This window comes from Triturus cristatus, chromosome 4_2, assembly GCF_964204655.1.
Source record: "Triturus cristatus chromosome 4_2, aTriCri1.1, whole genome shotgun sequence".
Classification (NCBI taxonomy): domain Eukaryota; kingdom Metazoa; phylum Chordata; class Amphibia; order Caudata; family Salamandridae; genus Triturus; species Triturus cristatus.
This window is the reverse complement of record NC_140586.1, coordinates 238,079,064-238,097,697: the sequence shown is the minus strand read 5'-3', so window position 1 is coordinate 238,097,697 and position 18,634 is coordinate 238,079,064. Positions and strand designations below refer to the sequence as shown.

The 18,634-nt window shown below is 46.4% G+C and overlaps 1 protein-coding gene across 2 annotated transcripts in view; it reads right to left on the bottom strand.

Moving 5' to 3' along the window:
- The window catches only part of GGA1 (golgi associated, gamma adaptin ear containing, ARF binding protein 1), a 116,037-nt gene that overhangs the window by 76,065 nt on the left and 21,338 nt on the right, over positions 1-18,634 (bottom strand). For both annotated transcript variants that reach the window (XM_085601371.1, XM_085601369.1), the window contains exons 2-3: positions 13,675-13,759; positions 13,102-13,177 (exon numbers count right to left, since the gene is read on the bottom strand). In XM_085601371.1, coding sequence (XP_085457497.1) covers positions 13,102-13,177; positions 13,675-13,759 — 161 coding nt within the window. The remainder of the gene's footprint in view (positions 1-13,101; positions 13,178-13,674; positions 13,760-18,634) is intronic.

Genomic DNA, 18,634 nt, shown 5'->3' with positions numbered 1-18,634 from the left:
CTACATCCAATCATCCACAGTGGGATCCTCTCACACGCTTAGTATATGAAAAGGTGACAACAGAAAGAACAGGATTAGAACCAGAGGGGAACCACAATAAACTATGTTGCATCCGGTTTCATATTTAACTAACCACAGTCACCATGCACATTAGATAGCTCAAGCGACCTCCTACTTACATAATCACCCACTTGTCCAGCACCTAGGGCTACCAGGAGAAAGGCAAACCATCTATCATCACCGTCACTCAATGTCTCTATTACACAATCAGATATTTACCCAACAAAGGAGAAGGGGGATTAAAAACAGGCTCAAGATGGCTGGGGATCCCTAGAGCACTTTCTGCTCATAACACAAACATGCTGGCTGTGCAGCATTAGAGACTTAGTGGCATGGCATAGCACTGGAATCCAGTTGCCATGCTATGGAATGGTATGGCTGATGTTTTGAAACAGAGAAGTGTGCAGGTATGATATATGGGGTATGACAAAGTTTTGTGAAAAAAGTAAATGCTAAGATTAGTGGCAGAACTGCCAATGTGGGAAGACAATCCGCAAATGGATATACCTCCCCCACACTATCAGGTGGAATTTTCTACCCGTTTAGCACTCCCCCACTCTTTTACGGATTATGCGCTTGTAAGAAAGTGAGTTTCTGTTGCAGTACCCCCCCCTCCTTTTTTTGCCTAATAGCTGATGCACTTTTACTTGTTGTGCCCTGGGCTCCTGCCAATCAGGTGCCCAGGGCCTGTGTTCCTTCCCTAAAAACTGCCTAACAGCCAAGACCCAAATTGGCAAACCCTGGCCACATATCAGCCACTGGTAAATGGTGCCCTAGGTGCCCAGGGCCTTGTGACCAGGGAAGGCCTCTAAGGGCTGCAGCACTCATTGTGCCACCCTTAGAGGCCCTGTACCCTAACACACACACACACTGCTCTTGCAGGCTGAGTGTTTGGATACAAGACAAAACAAAGAGTTGACATGGCACACATCCCTGTGTGCCATGCCCACAACCTACACTGCCCTGGCATACATGAGCCACCCCTCTAGCTGGGTGCCCTATGCCAGTGGTGTGGGCACAGAGGCAGGAGCCCTGTGCCCCTACAGTACCCAGGTCCATTCCTGGGTCCTGTAAGTGCAGTGCTGCCATCTAAGAGTATATGGTGCTGGGAGCTTGTCAAACACGAACTCCACAGCACCATAATGGCAGCACTGAAGACTGAGAAGTTTGGTATCAAACTGCTCAGCATATTAAATCCACACTGATGCCAGTGTGGGATTTAATGTACCAAGCACCACAGAGGGCATCTTAGAGAGGCCCCCTGAAACCTAAATCTACAATCCACGTCTGTTCTGAGGCTGCCTAGGCTGCCACACAGCAGACATGTTGCTGGACCCCTGGGTAGGAGAGCCCCTGCTCTCCTGGGTCTGCAACAATGCACATCTTGGGCGAGATACTAAATCTCCTCCCCCAGGATGGGCAGGGGAAGCTTCAAAGGCATGCCGCCTCTGTAAGCTTCCCCAGGCCACTGCAACCCCCCACTCTGGCGGGAACCTTGGCCGGAAACCTCAAATAAGGACAGGGGATGTGCCAGCCTGCCAACCCCACCCCTCAGGTGTGGGAGGCGAGGTGAAGCACATCTCCGGGCTCTCACCATCTTGAAGATGGGAAGCCCTGCCCAATCAGGACTAGGCTACTGCCCCCCTCCCACAGGAGAGAGGCAGGATAGGGGGGTGTACCCACCCCAGGACAGGGACCCATTGGTCCCTGCCCTTCACCTACCTGTAACGCCCCTAAATCTAGTATTTAGGGGCACCCTGAACCTTCCTTCCCCAGATTCCAGATTCCAAAATCCGAAGAAGAGCTAGAAGAAGGAAGACCTGCCCTGCAGCTGCTAAGAAGAGGAAGACACAAACTGCTTTGGCCCCAGTCCTACCGGCCTGTCGACCCTCGAACCTGCTCCTGCTCCAACCCGGCATCTCTTGTGGCCAGCAACCTCACAAACCCCGGAGGACCTGGCTACCTTTTGACTCTAAGCCCCTGGGACTCCCATGAGTAGAGGCTCTACTCAAAATCTACTTCTAATCCCTGGCAGCAGCCCGGAACTGCGAACCTGGCACACTCTGCACCAGCCAAGCCTGGCCTGTGCCGGAGTGAACAAAGACCACGAGGACGACCCCACGGCGACTGTGACCGCGAGTCCGGCACCCAGGGACCTCCCTCGACACTCCTGAAGAAGCCTGCAGCCTCAGAACAAGGTGCCCCCCCAACCGCGATCAACAGAGGGTAAGATTTCCCAACACCAAAAGGCACCCCTGCACCCAGCGCCCCACGGCCCCCTGTGCCCAATCCCGCGGTACCTACCTATCCTCCTACTACCCAACTTACCTCTCAAAGTGGTGGTGGCACCTGAAGAATCCTCGTCCCCGAGCTTGCAGTCTTTTTCTAAACCGGAGATTTCCCATTGAAATCAATTGAGCGCCCAAAGGCCCAAAAGCACCCTGCACCCAGCTGCCCGAGTGGCCCTGGCAGTGCAACCTTTACACCTATCTACTTCCCCACTTGCCCTGAGTAAGTGACCAGGAGCCCAGCTCCCACAGCGCCGTGGCCTGCTAGTCAGCAGCCACCAACCAAGGCCCCCCTATCCCTCAGAGGATAACATTGGGCCTAACTCTCTCTGCAACCGGCCGCCCTAGTGCCGCTGGGGGTGAACCAACTGTACCTACCTGACCCTGGGGGACCTCTGAGTCTATGCCAAGAACCTCAACTCTGCCAGTCAAGTACTTACCTTTAAACCGATAACTCAATTTTCTTCATAGGGCAACATTGACTGGCTTTTTCCTGAAATTTCTTCTAAGTGTGGACTTTCCAAATCTTAAAATATTCACAAAAAATCAGCCGAGTAACGAAAACGAAAATACTCACCTGCTCTTAGGTGAGCTCCCAGTGCTGGATCTTGGTGCCCAGCACTGACTCTGAAAACTACTTACAACTGTACTTACCAGTAACCCAATTTTCTCCCATAAGAAATCATTGACTGTTTTTCTATGTAATTTCTTTTAAGTGTCAATTTCTGCAAACTTTAAATATTCTTTAAAAATCGTATAAATTCTGAAAACGTAATTGCTTACCTGTTTTGGATAAAGGTCCCAGTACTGAGTCTAGGTACCCAGTACTGGATTACAAAAGTAACGAGAACATACTGTACCTGTAACTTGAATTTTCTGCCATAGGGAATCATTGACTGTTTTCTATGAAATATTTTCTAAGCGTCAACCTTTAAAATAGCAAAATATTGTCTAAAAATCCTCACAGTAATTAAGTCGACTTTTATCACTTGATTCCAAGTACTGACCCAGGACTGAATCTAGGATCCAGTCCTGGAATTCCAAATAACATGAAACTTCAATTGAACTCAATGCATTATTGTGTTTAAAATAGTGTTGCCTATTGCAACCACTTGTAACTGTTTACAAAAGTCAATTGCATATTGCAAAAGTATTTATATAAAGCATCTCATTCTGAGAAAGTATATTTTAATTCCAATTGTTGGTTCTAAAATAAAACAAGCATATATTTTTTATATATAAACCATTGGCCTAGAGTTCAGTTATTGAGTGTGTGAGACCATTTGCTGACTGAGTGTGTACAACAAATGCGATACACTGTCCTCTGATACTGCCTTACTGCTCGACCAAGCTACCACTTTAGAGAGTACGGTTATATCTAACTTTAGCCTCTGCCAAGCCTCTGGGGACTGTGGACTCTGTACACCCTGTACCTATTTGGGAACATTATATACAGAGCCACTCACAGCGCTTACTGTCTCTTTATTGTGTAAGTGTGGATGAAATCTTATTTGCAGTCACAGGGGGTCTGCACAGTGCCCGAAAAATCCCCTGAAGGGCCATTGGAAAACAGATAAAGAATGCTGTCTGATTCAAACCACAGAAGTTTGAGGTTAGGACTAGTGCAATGAAAACTAATTAGGCCCCCACAATTCTACAGCTGCACATCGTTTTAAGTAAAGTGAAAAGAATTTGCATCAGCTGATCATGCGTAGCCGTTTATGTTTTTTGTTTGCTAAGCAGGCTCGACTTCGCAACAAACAATCACAAGGCAGGCTGACGCCCGATTTGGCACACAGGCAGTCATGCCTGTCCTTAGTGGTGCTGCCCATCTTCAGTGTGGTGCCATGGAAACATTTATTTTGAACTGAGATGTATCGCCTTCTAGTAACTCAAATTTGATCAACAAAACCTTAGAGACACATCTCTTAAAGTATCCCCTTTCAGAAGGCCTTCTGCCACTGAAGCAAACTGTGGATGTGGCAAGAGAATGGAGAGGGAGGAGTCAGACAAAAGACTAAATAGCAACCCAGGAAGTCAAACATGATCACCATATGCTGCCAAAACGTACTCTCCTCATTTCCAAACGAACAAAGAATGGGACAAGGTGCCTTAAAGCAACCAGATGCTACTACTCTCTGGAAAAGGTCACTACCCGGCTTCTGAGGCTTCTGGGGAAATCCTGCAAAGTCAAACCTAACCCTAAGTGGGCAGGAGGTTAGGTGGGTGGAGGGATAGGGTGGTGGCACAAAAGTAAATAAATCACATAACCAAAATAAGAGGGTACCAGCAAACAATTGCTCCTTGTATAGGCCCAGGAGTAGCAAGTGTTGTGTACATTGCTAACCACAGTGGATGAATTTCACTGATTTTGCACGTTTGAGCCAGAACCATAACTTTGAAAAACCACAGTTAAAAGTTAGTTATGGTTCAGCGTATACAACCCAGGAGAACTCCTTTAAACTGCAATGTCTGGTATATAAAGGAACCCACGCTGCCCCCGGTCCAGCTTTTGGTCCTAGAGCTTGCAGTTGACTTGTGATGCATTAAACAACTTTACCTCCGGTGGGTGCGTGAAGAACTCTCAGACATCCACATGCTTCTCCACCCTCCAACTTGACCTCTTCTTTTTGGTACTGTGGAGCAGCAGAGGATGACCATGCAAGCTCTTCTTGCATTTATGGTGCAAATAGAGCTGTGAGAAACAGTATCACCTTTTCAGGCCTTCTACTTGTTACAAAATGGCGTTTGTCCCACTTGTTGCCAGGAAAAAGGTTTTTTTTCTGCTGGAAGGTTAAATGAACTTTCAACCAATGAGAAGGTCTGAATGATCTGCATTTTGGAAAATAGTCTACGAACTACACCACACATCCTCGGATAACAGAGAAGTCCTGCCCTCACTGCTAGGCATTAAGAGTCAGTAGTCTTACATTAGAAACTGTGGACTTGGCACATTAACACAAAGTTGAGTCCACTAAGAAAGCGTGTCCAAAAGTTGACCCTGAAGCCAGTCCACAATTAGGTGGAAATTTGTATCAATCTACATTTTACTGGTTACATTTTTAACAACGCCTAAATGTATTCTTAGACCTCATATTCGACATTTGAAATTAAAGCTTGAGGACTTCCATCTGGTACTCAGTGAACATCCGCTTGGCCCTTTTAACGACGTTGAGTCTGGTTATGACCTCTTCTGTGAATGGGTCTCCCGGGCACTTGATTCTTTGATTCCTGCTACGTGGAGCAAATGTCGTTCTTTAGAACCTAGTCCATGGTATGATAGTGCCTTGTTGCTCCTGAAAAAATCATGCAAACAAGCGGAAAGAGACTGGCGTAAATCCTACAATGCAGAGAAAAAAACACAGTTTGTAGCTAAAATTAAAATCTACCATAGAGCCATATGTAGGGCCCCTGCGGCCTACTACTCCCAGGAATTTAAACGCAGTCTTAATCCTACGAAGTTGATTTTTAAAGTTCTTAAAGACCTGACTGCTAAAAGAGCCTCAGCAGCTGAGATATGCTCTGTGTCCCACTGTGAAGAGCTTGCTACCTTTTTTTTGGAAAAGGTGCATACTATCTATCGCTCTTTCCCTAGTATTATCCCTCAGAGTGAGGACCAGAGGCCTAATCTTACTACTAGTGTGGTTCTATCCACATTTCCTGTAATTTCAGAGGTTGAGTTTGATGGGTTGGCGGCCAAAGTAAAATCCGGGTCCCCTGCCGACCAGCTCAGACCCGCGCAGTTCAGAGAATCGGCGGCGTTCTGCCTTCCCCCCGTGCGCCAACTCATCAACCTTTCGTTCTCTTCAGGGACAGTACCAACTAAGTGGAAACAAGCCTTTGTTACCCCTATTTTGAAGAAACTTACCTTGGACCCTCTCAAACTGGAGATCTATCGTCCAATTTCTCTTCTTCCATGGGCCGCGAAGTTTGCGGAGGCTCATGCTAATGGAATCCTGACTAAACATCTTCAGACTGCTAATATTCTGGAATCCTCCCAGAATGGATTTCGGGCAGGTCATAGCACAGAGACTGCTCTCCTCGCTATGACGGAACATCTGCGTTCCGTGCTCGATTCCGGTCAAACTGCGGCGCTGGTGTTACTCGACCTCAGTGCCGCGTTTGACACGGTTTCGCACGTGATACTGCTGCAGCGTCTGAGAGAAGCTGGTGTCTCTGATTTAGCACTTGAATGGTTTCGGTCATTTTTAGCAGGTCGCTCATTTCGGGTCGCTACACCTCCATTTGAGTCCAAACCCTACTCCATCGAGCAGGGCGTGCCTCAGGGGTCGGCACTTAGCCCCACGTTGTTCAATCTGTATGTGCAACCGCTGGCTGCGGTCGCCAAGCAGTGGGGTCCGATTATGGTCTCCTATGCTGACGATATGCAGCTGGCAGTTGCTCTCAGTGGGGATTCCGACTGTGAGGCCCTTAGGTTCAGGGAGGGTTTGACAGCAGTGGCTGGTTGGATGACTGCCAACTGCGCACAGCTCAATGCCAGGAAAACTGAGGTTCTTATTGTTGGTAAGCATAGTAACCTCTGGGGTGCTCAGTGGTGGCCTCCAGAGCTAGGTTCAGCTCCCATTCCGGTACCCGAGGTTAAAAACTTGGGTGTCTGGCTGGACTCTGCCCTCAGTTTCTGTGGACACACAAAAAAAGTAGCTGCGACCTGTTTTGGGATTCTGCGTGGGATCAGGCCAATCCTGAAATTTTTTGATGCCCCCACCAGACAATTGATAATTCAGGCCACCTTACTCTCGCGGCTTGATTATGCGAGCTCGCTTTTGCTGGGAGCCAATCAGGCGGAAGTTATCCGGATGCAGCGCATCCAGAATGCGGCGGCCAGAGCCTTGGTGGGCTTGCCCAGGTTCTGCTCTGCACAGGAAACTATCCAGAAACTATGTTGGCTGCCCATGGTTCAAGGGATCGAGTTTAAAACTCTATGTCTTTCTTTCAAGATTCTTAAATTGTCTTCCCCCCCGATCCTAGAACATCTTCTCACTCCCTATGTCCCCTCTCGTTCATTGAGGTCATTGGGTCAAAATTTGGCTTCAGTTCCACCGTTCAAACACTGCAGAGCGGGAGGGCGTTCCTTCCGCTATCTAGCGGCCAGACTTTGGAACTCATTACCCGCTCATATTCGCGCCCTAGATGATTTGCTTACATTCAGGAGGGCTATCAAAACCTATCGTTTCCCCCCTGGACCTTAATATCTTGCACATACTTTTTTACATTGACCTGTTCCTTTCTCTGGTTTTCCTCTGTATTGTATGTATATTCCTTCTGCCTGTCAAAGCGCCGGGACGCCCCTTTGCTGGGGCAGCTGTGCGCTATAGAAGCTATGATAACATAACATTTGAAAATAAAGCCGATAGTCTGCAACCACAGTACTGAAAGTGTAAACTATAAAAGAGGCCCCTATGTGGGACGTTACTTTTTTATTCGGAGAACTCATCATTGATCCAGAGGATTTACCACACAAACAAGCATTGAAAATGCAATAGGTCTCGCCTTTGATTAAGTTTAAGCCATTTGCTTTGCTAATGGTATTGTATAGCAAAGCAAATAGCTTTAACTTAATAAAAGGCGAGACCTATTGCATATGTTAATCACTGTCACATATAGTGCTTCATGCCGCACTTTTACCATGGGGTAGGTTTTGAAGCTGTGTCCTTCAATGGGTTTTAGTGTGTTTTGCCTGCCTTGCATGGTTTTCATATTTTTTTCCAATATATATTGGTTTATATTGAAGACTGAGCAGATTTCATGAAATTTACACAGCAGGATCGAAGATCAAAGTAAATCAGTAGATCGAACGTATATGTTGAAAAAGTTGAACACATATAGATAAAGGGCCGTGTTTGTTGTGTGTTTTCAGTACTCACCCTTCCCTCCTGGTTGCAGTTGCCCCTGGTGGCAGACGAGATGGCGCGTGGCCTCTTTGCCAAAGGACATGTGTCCCCCTCTAGCCTCGCGCTCTACCCCGGAAATGCATTGAAAGTCATCGTCGGTGCGCTGCAGCTGGGAGCCTTGAACTGGGCACCTCTAGCACGTTCTGAGGAGAGCGTCTCCTGTGTAATAGGGAGCGATGGCAGATTACATATCCGACCAGGTGTCGTCCGCCTATTTCCCCACGATAGGGAGGGGGATAAACGAGTTTTAAAATGTGCTGTTGCCATAAGCTTTAAAATGATTATGTTCCCTTCATTACAACTCGAAAACTTCAATTTTGCGGGTTGGGTTACGTCTGTCTGGCAGCTGTTGGACAATCTGCACGCATTGCAGCCCCTGTCAGGCTGAGCATTATTGTGGGGCCTCAGCTGGTGCACTGCGGGCCGGACAGCCCCTGGGACCCGCGTGCAGGTGGGCTGGGAGCGCGAGGAAGCCGTGGGGCACTTCCCACTTTAAGAAGGCATTAATCATTGACGCTGCTCTGAGTGTTAGTTACAAGCGGTGCATTCATCCACTCATCCGCCCACTCTAGGCCTTCTGCACTCAATGCGGTATCCATTTCACCCACCGCGCTTTGAAAAGGTGCCAGCCGGTGTGGGACGGCGCCCCGCGCAGAATCACGGGCCTGGCATGTACCGCTGACGTTAACGCACCACTGGCTTTGTTGTGTGCGCTTAGCACGCCCCTAGACATTTATGTCTGGCAGAAAAAGTGCATGGTGTGTATTGCATATGTAGATCTATTAGGTAGCTTAGTGGGTGAAGCATCAGCTGCTGCGATTAGTCGGGTCTGGTGGCTCAGTAGACTAATGCGTCCTCTACCGGGTACTGTGTTCGCCTTCAGGGTCACAGGTTCAAATCCCCAGCATGTCCACTCCTGGTATTTCATCCATCTGAGGTCGATAAAATGGGTACCATTGAGTTGGCTAACTATAACCATCTGTTATTCGTTGGCAAGATGCCCGGGGGTGAACGTGAGCTTTACAGATACGCAAGTTATGTTATGTATGACCATGTTAGCATGCATGACCGATTTAAAATGTCCCCAGTATATTGGCCCATTGATGTAGATGGGCTGAGTTGGACAATTCTATGTACAGTACTTTGAATTAGAACACTGTATGGAGATTTATTGCTATTACTAACGGTATTCTATTCCCTACAGGCATTTAGCATCACCTTCAGTTTTAGGCAGTCTTGTATTTATTTTGTAAATAACGATCGCGTGCAGTGCTTTGTATACCGCACATGGGCCATGGTACCTAATTTGCCATGGTACCTAATTTGCCGACCCCAGAAGGATCAGGGACTCTTGTTGGCCCTGCCCATATTCATTTTTGAGCCTTCAAATTATTAGCCATCCTAGGCGTGAAAGCGAACCCGGCAGCTTCCAGTAACACGGTGTTGCTGTTGTTCAAAGGGGTAAACATACTTGGAAGTGTGTTACTTTCTGAATCGATTTGTGTCCAGAGGTCAGTGTGTCAGGGCTCAATAGGTAAATATCTGAATGTTTGGTGAGCACTAGCATTCAACGTTGGTGCCCTGCCTGAAAGGGGCCTATTGTATTTGCATTTATATAGCGCTTACTACCCCTAACGAGGCGTCAAAGCGCTTTTTCGTCGAGTGGCGCGGTACTTAGAAACCCATAAAGGATTAGTGGTGAATGGCACTAGGATTCTCCTGTGCTAAACTTCAGAACACCCCCTTCATAGTAATCAGTGAAGAGCGCCTGGAGAGGTCTCCATTGTTCGTCTCACTCGGGCCTTTCAGTGTTGTCACTCGGAGGGGGTGCGGTTCGGCGTGGCGGCTCTGTGCGTGCTGGAGTGCGGTATTGGATCAAGGTGGCCTGCCGCTTATCTCAGAACGCAGAATCAATGCCAGGAGGGGTAGTAATCGTGTTTATCATGCAAAATTGGAGATGGAGTGGTGGTAGCGCTTACATCAGAGTGTGCTGTTGGAACAGGGAGGCGCTAGTCAGTGGCATTTAGAGCGCACTGTGGAGGCTTGGAGGTGTGACGGAAAGGACACAAAACAGGCCTGCACCTCACACAGATGGCGCTGTCCCCGCGGGGAAGCAGCGCTCTGCCCACTTCAGGTGCAGTTCAGTAGTCCCAGGAAAATACTAGATGCCAGCCGGGTACCGGGGCGCCAAAGACCCGCTCCTGAAACTGAACCCCGCGTTACTGGGGAATCTGTGTGCATATGTGGGGTCGTTCATGGAACACACATACTATAGTAAGAAGGCACTGTGCCTCATATTCACAGTTCTCGCTCCAGAGCGCATTATAACACCCGCCCGGACCTCCATCAGTGCTGCTTTTTAAAACTGCTGCGGCTGCTTGCAATGATGGTTTGCTGTGGTTTCCGTGCTCTGTGGGACGCTGCGCACCAGCCCGCCGGTGCCAACCCAGTCTTATTGCCGTTCATTGACTCCGCAGCATCGAACCATTATCGGGGTTTTCCTTGTTGTTCTGTGCCTAAGCCTCTTATCCCGACACTTGCATCATCGCTCTGATTGCAGCGCACGGTGGCTGGCAGTGAAGGTCTCTTGTGTAATCGTAGTTGGACTGGTCTTGACCGTCAGAATCCGTTGGTGCCCAGCTGTGAGGAGGTGGCAGGATGTGAAGCCGAGCATGGACGGCTGCAGGGCAGGATGTGAAGCCGAGCATGGACGGCTGCAGGGCTGCGGACACACCCATGCGCCTCCCTGGCACGGGGACAGCCCCAGGACTCCCAGAGCATCTGCCCGAGGGTTCGACGGAGGTGTCTTCATCATGTCCGGTAAAAGTAAAACTCCGAGGCAGCAGCAGTTCCAAAGATTGTTCAGCGAGTAGCTGGGGCTCCACCACCGAAGCCTGGGAGTTGCTGTGGAGAAATGTCGAGAGAGGCGGCTGGCAGGTCAGATTCACCACTTTGTCTGTACCTACATACTTATGGCACTGCGTCTATGCGCACAGCGGGGAGCCCAGCCACTGCGCATTCTAAAAGGTCATTTCACACAGGACAAGGCGGTCGCCGCTTGCATCAGCGCCAAGGTGCTTTTAGATTGCCTAGCACAGGAACATGCAGTGACTTAATGGCACAGCAGGACACTGCATACACAATGGAATGTGCAACAAGCGCTCGACAGGCAGCCGCGGTTTATTTTTGCATCGTGCTTTCACTTTAAAGTGAAAGCGAGATGCAAAAATAAACACACAGCACCATGTCTCCTTTTTTGTCCGGCCCAATCAGAGAGCTGGACTGGCGCGTGCAAGGCAGCGTGACGAAGCTTCTGATAAGAAACTTTGTCACGACAGCTGAAATGCAGGCAAGCCAGTCCAGGTGGGCCGGAACAAAAAGCCAAGGGGAGGCAACTAAAAACCCTCCTTTCCAAAGGGAAGCCAGCGTTTACCATAAACGCTGACGCTACCCAATGGAAATGAGGGGCGGGGCTCGAGACCCATCTCAAAAAAAGGTTGTTTACCATAGCTCTCGCAGGCGAGGAGGGCATGCGCGCTCAGGCGCCAGGCGAGACCTAAAAATGGTGCTCATACTCTGCACCTTCTGTGTTGAGACCATGGATTAGGAAACGGAGATCCAAAGCAGGTCCATCAGTATCATAGTGTGCTGTCTCAGTATAGATGCCGCCAATACCAGGTGCCATTTTGTGACTCGCAATTCCACGCCCTGAAAAATATTCTACATGCTCCAGAATGTGACAGTATTTTTGGTTTTAGCTCTGAATCGATGGGGCCTCCTTGGGGGGGGGGGACCCCACTATAGACTGGGCAGCAGGTGTTGTTAACGCTGCCCCTTAAAGCAGCCTTTTACATTTATTTCAAGACTTTGCGACCATGCCACGCATACTGCAATGGCGACTGCATAAACTTTTCTCTTGTAGCCAACCAATTGGGAGTTTTCAGGTCTGTGGTCTCAGTTTTGAGATTGTGGACAAGAAATGGACGACGGCACCAGAAACCTCCCACGCCTAATGAGAAAACGTTCTTTTTTTTCAAATTCAGGTCCAAGGGTGGTCCTCGTATGGTTATCTGGTCCACTAAACTAAAATAGCCAAGACATATAAAAGCATTAACACCTTCAAGCCCATTAGGCATGTTTTTGTAGGACTAATCTCTCAAAAACTACTGAACAAATTAAATCAAACCAACAAAAGCACACTTTCCGAGTAAGGTTCCATGTACATGCCAAGTTTGGTGTCAATCCATTATGTGTTTTTAGCTTTATCTTTGAGCAAAATAATTCTTATTGGATTAAAATCGGAAAACGGGTTTTTGACTCTGCTTTAACTGTTGTTCCCTCGCTTAGAACTACACAAGATTTTGCATGCTTGACCTTGGCTACCAATTATAAGTGAGTTCCAAACCCCTCTTCAATGGAACGTTTGGCTGCTAATGTTTAACATACTGGTTTGCTGCATTTATTCTAGTCCTATTTCCTTTTTTAAAAAGTATCCTACATCCAATATCGCAAATATCAATTGAAATATTTAATGGGTCGAACGTTATTCAAACTCCTTACTGGCATGCTTAAAACACATTTTTTGGGTGGCTTACTCAACATCTACATATCTGTTTACATTTTAGCCAGACACACCCCAGATCGTTCATTAGGATTCTCACATTGTATTGCAATATCAAAAGCCAAGATACGCTTACGAACACCAAGGTACGTAAAAGCTAGCTTTTTCTTCTCTATGGACCAGCCTCTTCAGTCAGATGTCGAGTTCTGAAGCATATGTTGAATTCAAAGTGGTAAAAACAGCAGCCAGGATAATCTTAGCCATCTTGGCAGGTTCTTACCGTTAGGGCCTGAACTGCTTCCCATTCTTGTGGTGACTGGATCTTATGTGCTAACAGCCGGGTAGCGAGCTGGGGTCTGGAACAAAAAAGCACTAGATTAGAACACTGGAAGCACCATAAGCATATGAACTAGAAGGTGACATGCTACATACATTAAAAGGGACAGGTGAAGTGGTGGCTATTTACCTCATTAGGAGGTTGGAGGACTGTCTAATTTGGTGTGAGAGAAGACTCTATGAATTATGAAGGAGGTTTTCAGGTTTTTACTACGTCAATGGAGAGGATCTATGCCCCATTGTGGGTGGGCGGAAATAACTGTGTCTTGTATTTTGTGCCCAAAACATGGACTTAATGTTTTCCAAGAAACTAACCCTAGCTTCTACTAGGTAATGTAAATAACTTACAACAGGTATGGTAGTCCGAAATACACTGTATCCAGGTGCCTCATGGGCAGAGTCTGGCACTGCACTCGGGCAATGTCGAACCACTTCATGTAGTCCTTAACAGACCATACCTGCTGTGGCACACAAGCATGGCTAAGTCTAAACCGATGGTACAATGACAGCCTCTCACCCTTCCAACTCTCGGTTAAGTTGCTCGCAGAAGGTTTGAATGCTGTCCCAGTCCAGCTCCTTGTTCAGCGGGTTGGTTGCTCGGTCTGAAAGCAGAAAACAAAAATTTACTGCAGGCGACGAGGTGTGCCCAACCCAACCATGAACTTAGAAAGGTTTCTAAGGCTATAAATTGTTTTGTAATAGATGTTCAGCACACCATCCAACCCAAGAAGCCAGTCTTCACATTTTTCAGTTGTAGAGTAGCAACACGGACAGTCAAAGACATGAAACAATGACTCTAGACTAGGATTTACAAAAGATGTAGATACATCTGATGGGGATGCACTCTGGGCCTTTTTCGGGGCACAGCAGTAAAAGCAACCATGAGCTGAAGGTGTGTGGTATGTGGATTTATGTAGCACAAAGCAACATCATGATGTACAGTAGACCGAATACATTGCAGCGGGTGAAGGACAGGTGGGGATGAGGAGAGGAAGGGGTGCATCGCTGGATGTGAATGCACAGGGAGCGGTTCTTTATTTCCTGGATGAGCTGTTTTGAGTACAATAATACACAGAGGATTTCTTCACATAACGCAACTAATATTTCAGGATAAAGATTTTCAAGAAAAAAAGCACCTTATGAAAGGAGTAAGACTATTTGAAAAGCAGAGTGCGTGTGAGCAATAGGAATACCCATACTTTGGGGTTTCCTAGCTGCCCCACTACTTATCTGTGTGCACACTCATGACTTTAGTCATGGAATCAGTGTCTCCACAAATTCCAGGCAGTGTGAGGGACAACATCAGGGGTGAGTTAGGCATTGGACACAGTCACGAAAGAGCACCTGGTGGAGCAGAGGATGACAAACTCTCAGGACACAGATGTTCACTTTGTGAATAAATTATAGAACTAATGTTTTCACCAAGAAAGTTGTCAACTCCATTCACCCTATTGCAAGTTATTAAAGTGACCACTACACACTAGCAGACTGCTTTGCAAAAGAGAGGTAAGTGTTCATCACAGTAGAAAGACCCTTTGGTTTAGAAAATGGCTTGGTCACCTTTCAATAGTGGATAGATCAGGTGTGGTTAGCATTAGAGACAACATGTATGATATTGCCCTATTTGCTTCCAGCAAGTAAGTCAAAAGATGCCGTTTACACCACTACTTGCAATAAAGACTCCATAGTGCAATACGTTACATCAGACTCTTTGAAGTTGAATTTGCAGCGCCAAATGAAATTTTAACAACCACATTCATCCAACACATACCTATCAATCGGTTTCTATCGGCGAGAACCATGTGTTTGAGAAAATGAATTACCGCTGATAGCAATTATAATGCTGTGTACTATGCTTTTAAAATGATTTAGATTTTTCCAAATTGTTACCATTTTGTCTCTGCAAACACAATACTGAATAAACATAATGAGAAGTGCATATATTAAAAGACTTACTCAGTAAAACGGTTCAAATGCCTCTGAGCATTAATGAATTGGAGAGTTATTCTCTACACAAAACTACACAAGAATTACATCGTTCTGTTAAACTGTTCATGTATAAGCACTTGTGCTAGTCATACCACTTGGGTAACTTTGATTGCAAGTCAAGATTTCTAAAAAGCTTTTTTTGCTTAATTTGTTGAGGATTTTTTTTTTTTAATTCACAAAGGAAACCTATAACCCTGATAAATAGGTGTGCATAATGAGCATGCTTGCTATCCACAAAATGTTTAATAGCCTGTGAATTTCTTAAGAAATATCTATTTTTTCCATTATTTTTTTAGTTTTAACGTTTAAAGTTTCAGTTAAAAAAAAAACAAAGCAGTTACATTAAGTATAATAGAAGGGGGATGGGAGCACACTGCTACCTCCCAGCACAGTTCGCCCCTTTGCATCCTGGTACATGCAGTTCAATTTAAATGCTTACTTGAAATTTTACAGAGTGTTTCACCAAAGTTGGTGCAGGTTAGTGCTGTTAATCTCTAGACACATGTGTTTCTGGATTTCATCCTTCTTCAGTAGAGATAAAACGAAATTCTTCTGGGGTTTGCTGAGAAAGCTGCCACAATCCTCTCAGGTCTCTGTACCTCTCCCTGGCGCACAGGTGCCTCCCATGAGCTCGTCAGCCCAGTGGCTCAAGGGAGCCACTCAAGAACTTCATGTACCAGCTTCCCTTGGGGCGACCCGGAGTAGGAGCTAGCGGAGTGCGGTCCATTGCGGTTGTTTATAAAAATGGCTCCCTCGAGCTTTGAGCTGACGAGCTCCTGGACGACGCACCTGCGTGCCTGTGCGGGCACTGAGGCCCTGGACGGTTGCTTGGCGGCCCTCTCTTCCACCCCTAACTATTTTGTCTACTGAGGAGGGAAGTTATCCCGAAACCCGAGCCATGTCTCGGGCGATATTTTAAAACCCGGGACGTGTATCGGGTCTAGAGATCATCAGTTCAACAAGTACTTACTTGCACCCACTGGGGTGAACCACTCAAAAACTCCATCAGAGATCATCTGTTCAACAAGTACTTACTTGCACCCACTGGGGTGAACCACTCAAAAACTCCATCAGAGATCATCTGTTCAACAAGTACTTACTTGCACCCACTGGGGTGAACCACTCAAAAACTCCATCAGAGATCATCTGTTCAACAAGTACTTACTTGCACCCACTGGGGTGAACCACTCAAGAACTTCATGTACCAGCTTCCCTTGGGGCGACCCGGAGGAGGAGCTAGCGGAGTGCGGTCCATTGCGGTTGTACATTAAGTATAATGTTTGCACAGGCAAGTCCATAACTAAGCAAATGTACTCATGACTCATCTTACCAGGCATCTGACAATGAGGACAAGGAGGATATCTCATACAGAACCGAGGGCTGATGTCCCAAAACCCTCCCCACATGTCTTTGGCTTAACCTCCATAGCATTCACATCCATCCACATCTAATTCTAGGCACCTGCCAACATATTGGCTACAAATCCAGGCTGCCTGCCTGTATCGAATACCCACCCCCTCGAACATCACCCAACCGGCGCATCTCCCCAGTGTGGTGTATTTGCATTGCTTTTGCTGAGTAAATATCCCTGAAGGGGATACCATACGTCTTTGCGAGAAGTCCGTGGCAACAGCGTTCAACACATATCCATTGCATTTTGACAATGTACCCAGTCTGTCAACCAATCCTTCTGAGGGGACGCTGGACCTCACCACAAGGAGATAGCCACTCTTCTCTTGGCTAATAATGGCTGTTAAAAGCTTTGTAGAAGCTAGACATTTGTTGACAAAAACCACAGGGAGAGACGGGTGGCAGTTCTATTAATCATACCAGAGTGTGTAGTGAAATGATACACTAGTATTCTAGCAGCAAGGGACACGTCCAAGTCAAGTGTAGAAAAAAAGCCACCACCTGACCCAAGTGAAAGAAGTCTGCGTCTAAAGCTGCTCTAAATAACTACTGTCTCATTGGGGTATGGTACAGTCTATGAAGCTATTTGTGTTGCATTACCCTGTGTCTACTTTGTAGAAAGATGGCCATCGTCTTGGAGCAAAGCTAATGCCATTGTTAATCCAATGGTGTCATTCACATGACCAAAGCTCAATGCTGCATGGGAGCTTCTGTCCCCACAACTCTAGAGTTAGCCACAATGTTGTATATATGAAAGATAATGTGCGGTTGCAAGGGAGAAAAAACTTGCTTCAATAGTGCATGCTGTATCTGAGGTTCACTCAGGAAGGAAGGGTAACTTTTCTAAAATGTGCTCCTGAGTCTAAAATATAAAAATACATCTATTGAGGTTGTATTTCCTACCTCTGAACTGAGGTAAAACAAAGAAAAGTGCTGCATTGTTGTATGTCTCACATTTTAAGCAACCCAACCATGTGAACTGCGTCTGCACTTTATACTGTATTGCAACAAGCAAGCAGGGGTTATCCACCACCAATAGGTCTGGCGAATACAAGAACATAACAACGCAAAGCCACTGCTCACAGGCATCCAATGCCAGTCATAACATGCCAGTGTTTAACTGAGACGAAAGCCTAGTTAGAGATTTAGCTAGTATGGCTTTATCAGAAAAGGGGATGCTATCTCTGCTTCTACTGCCACATAGAACAATAGCAACTCTGTGTGGGACCAATAATAGTCAATGATTTCCTCCACAACCCAGAAAAACTACTATTTGTCTGGGTTTGACAACCCATCCCTAAACTAAAGTGTTGTCACTGAGTTCCAGTTCAAAAGAGGCTGTACCGCGGTTCACACTCGTTTTATCAGCATAGTGTGTACGTTTCTAAAGAACATATTTGTCAGAAGATTTGGTATATCAAAAAAAGTCAAGCTGTTTTCCAATTTACATTGCGAACAGGTTAACTCCTCAATGTGTGATGTAATACTGGATGAAAAGTAAGCACATTCCTGTTAGGAAAATGTCGTTCGTGTTGCACTCAGTCTCAGACATGAAGATCTCTTTTAGTAGATTAAACCAAAGGAGTCGAGGTATTCAAACGTAAAGTCGGTTTATTAAACCCATTTCTTCAATGTAATTTCACAGAATTGTATTCATTCATGTTTGATGTATCATTAATCCAACTGCCCAATGCATTTCGGGCTTATTAAGCCCTTCTTCAGGGGCGGCGCTCTGAAAGTTTAAGTTCAGGAGTCAGTCTTGGTATGCATTGTCAGATTGAAATTAAATTAAATTAAATAAAAGAAAATGGTCAAAGATCCAAATTAGTCGGGAGAAAAAGGTGCCCAAAGGACCTCAGGGTGAAGTTACTAGCAATTGTGCCAGTTATATCTGAAGAGAGCGTGAGTAGTGCTTTCGCGGTAAATCACCGTTAATCGCGAGTGAAATAATCGTGTGCACAAGACGAATACCCCAATGTCAAGTTGTTCTGGGGATCACGAAATTGATCTCCTCGCTGGTTTAACAAAAGGACCTGCTTATAAATCGTGTAGTGACAAACACCTCAACATGTGTTTGG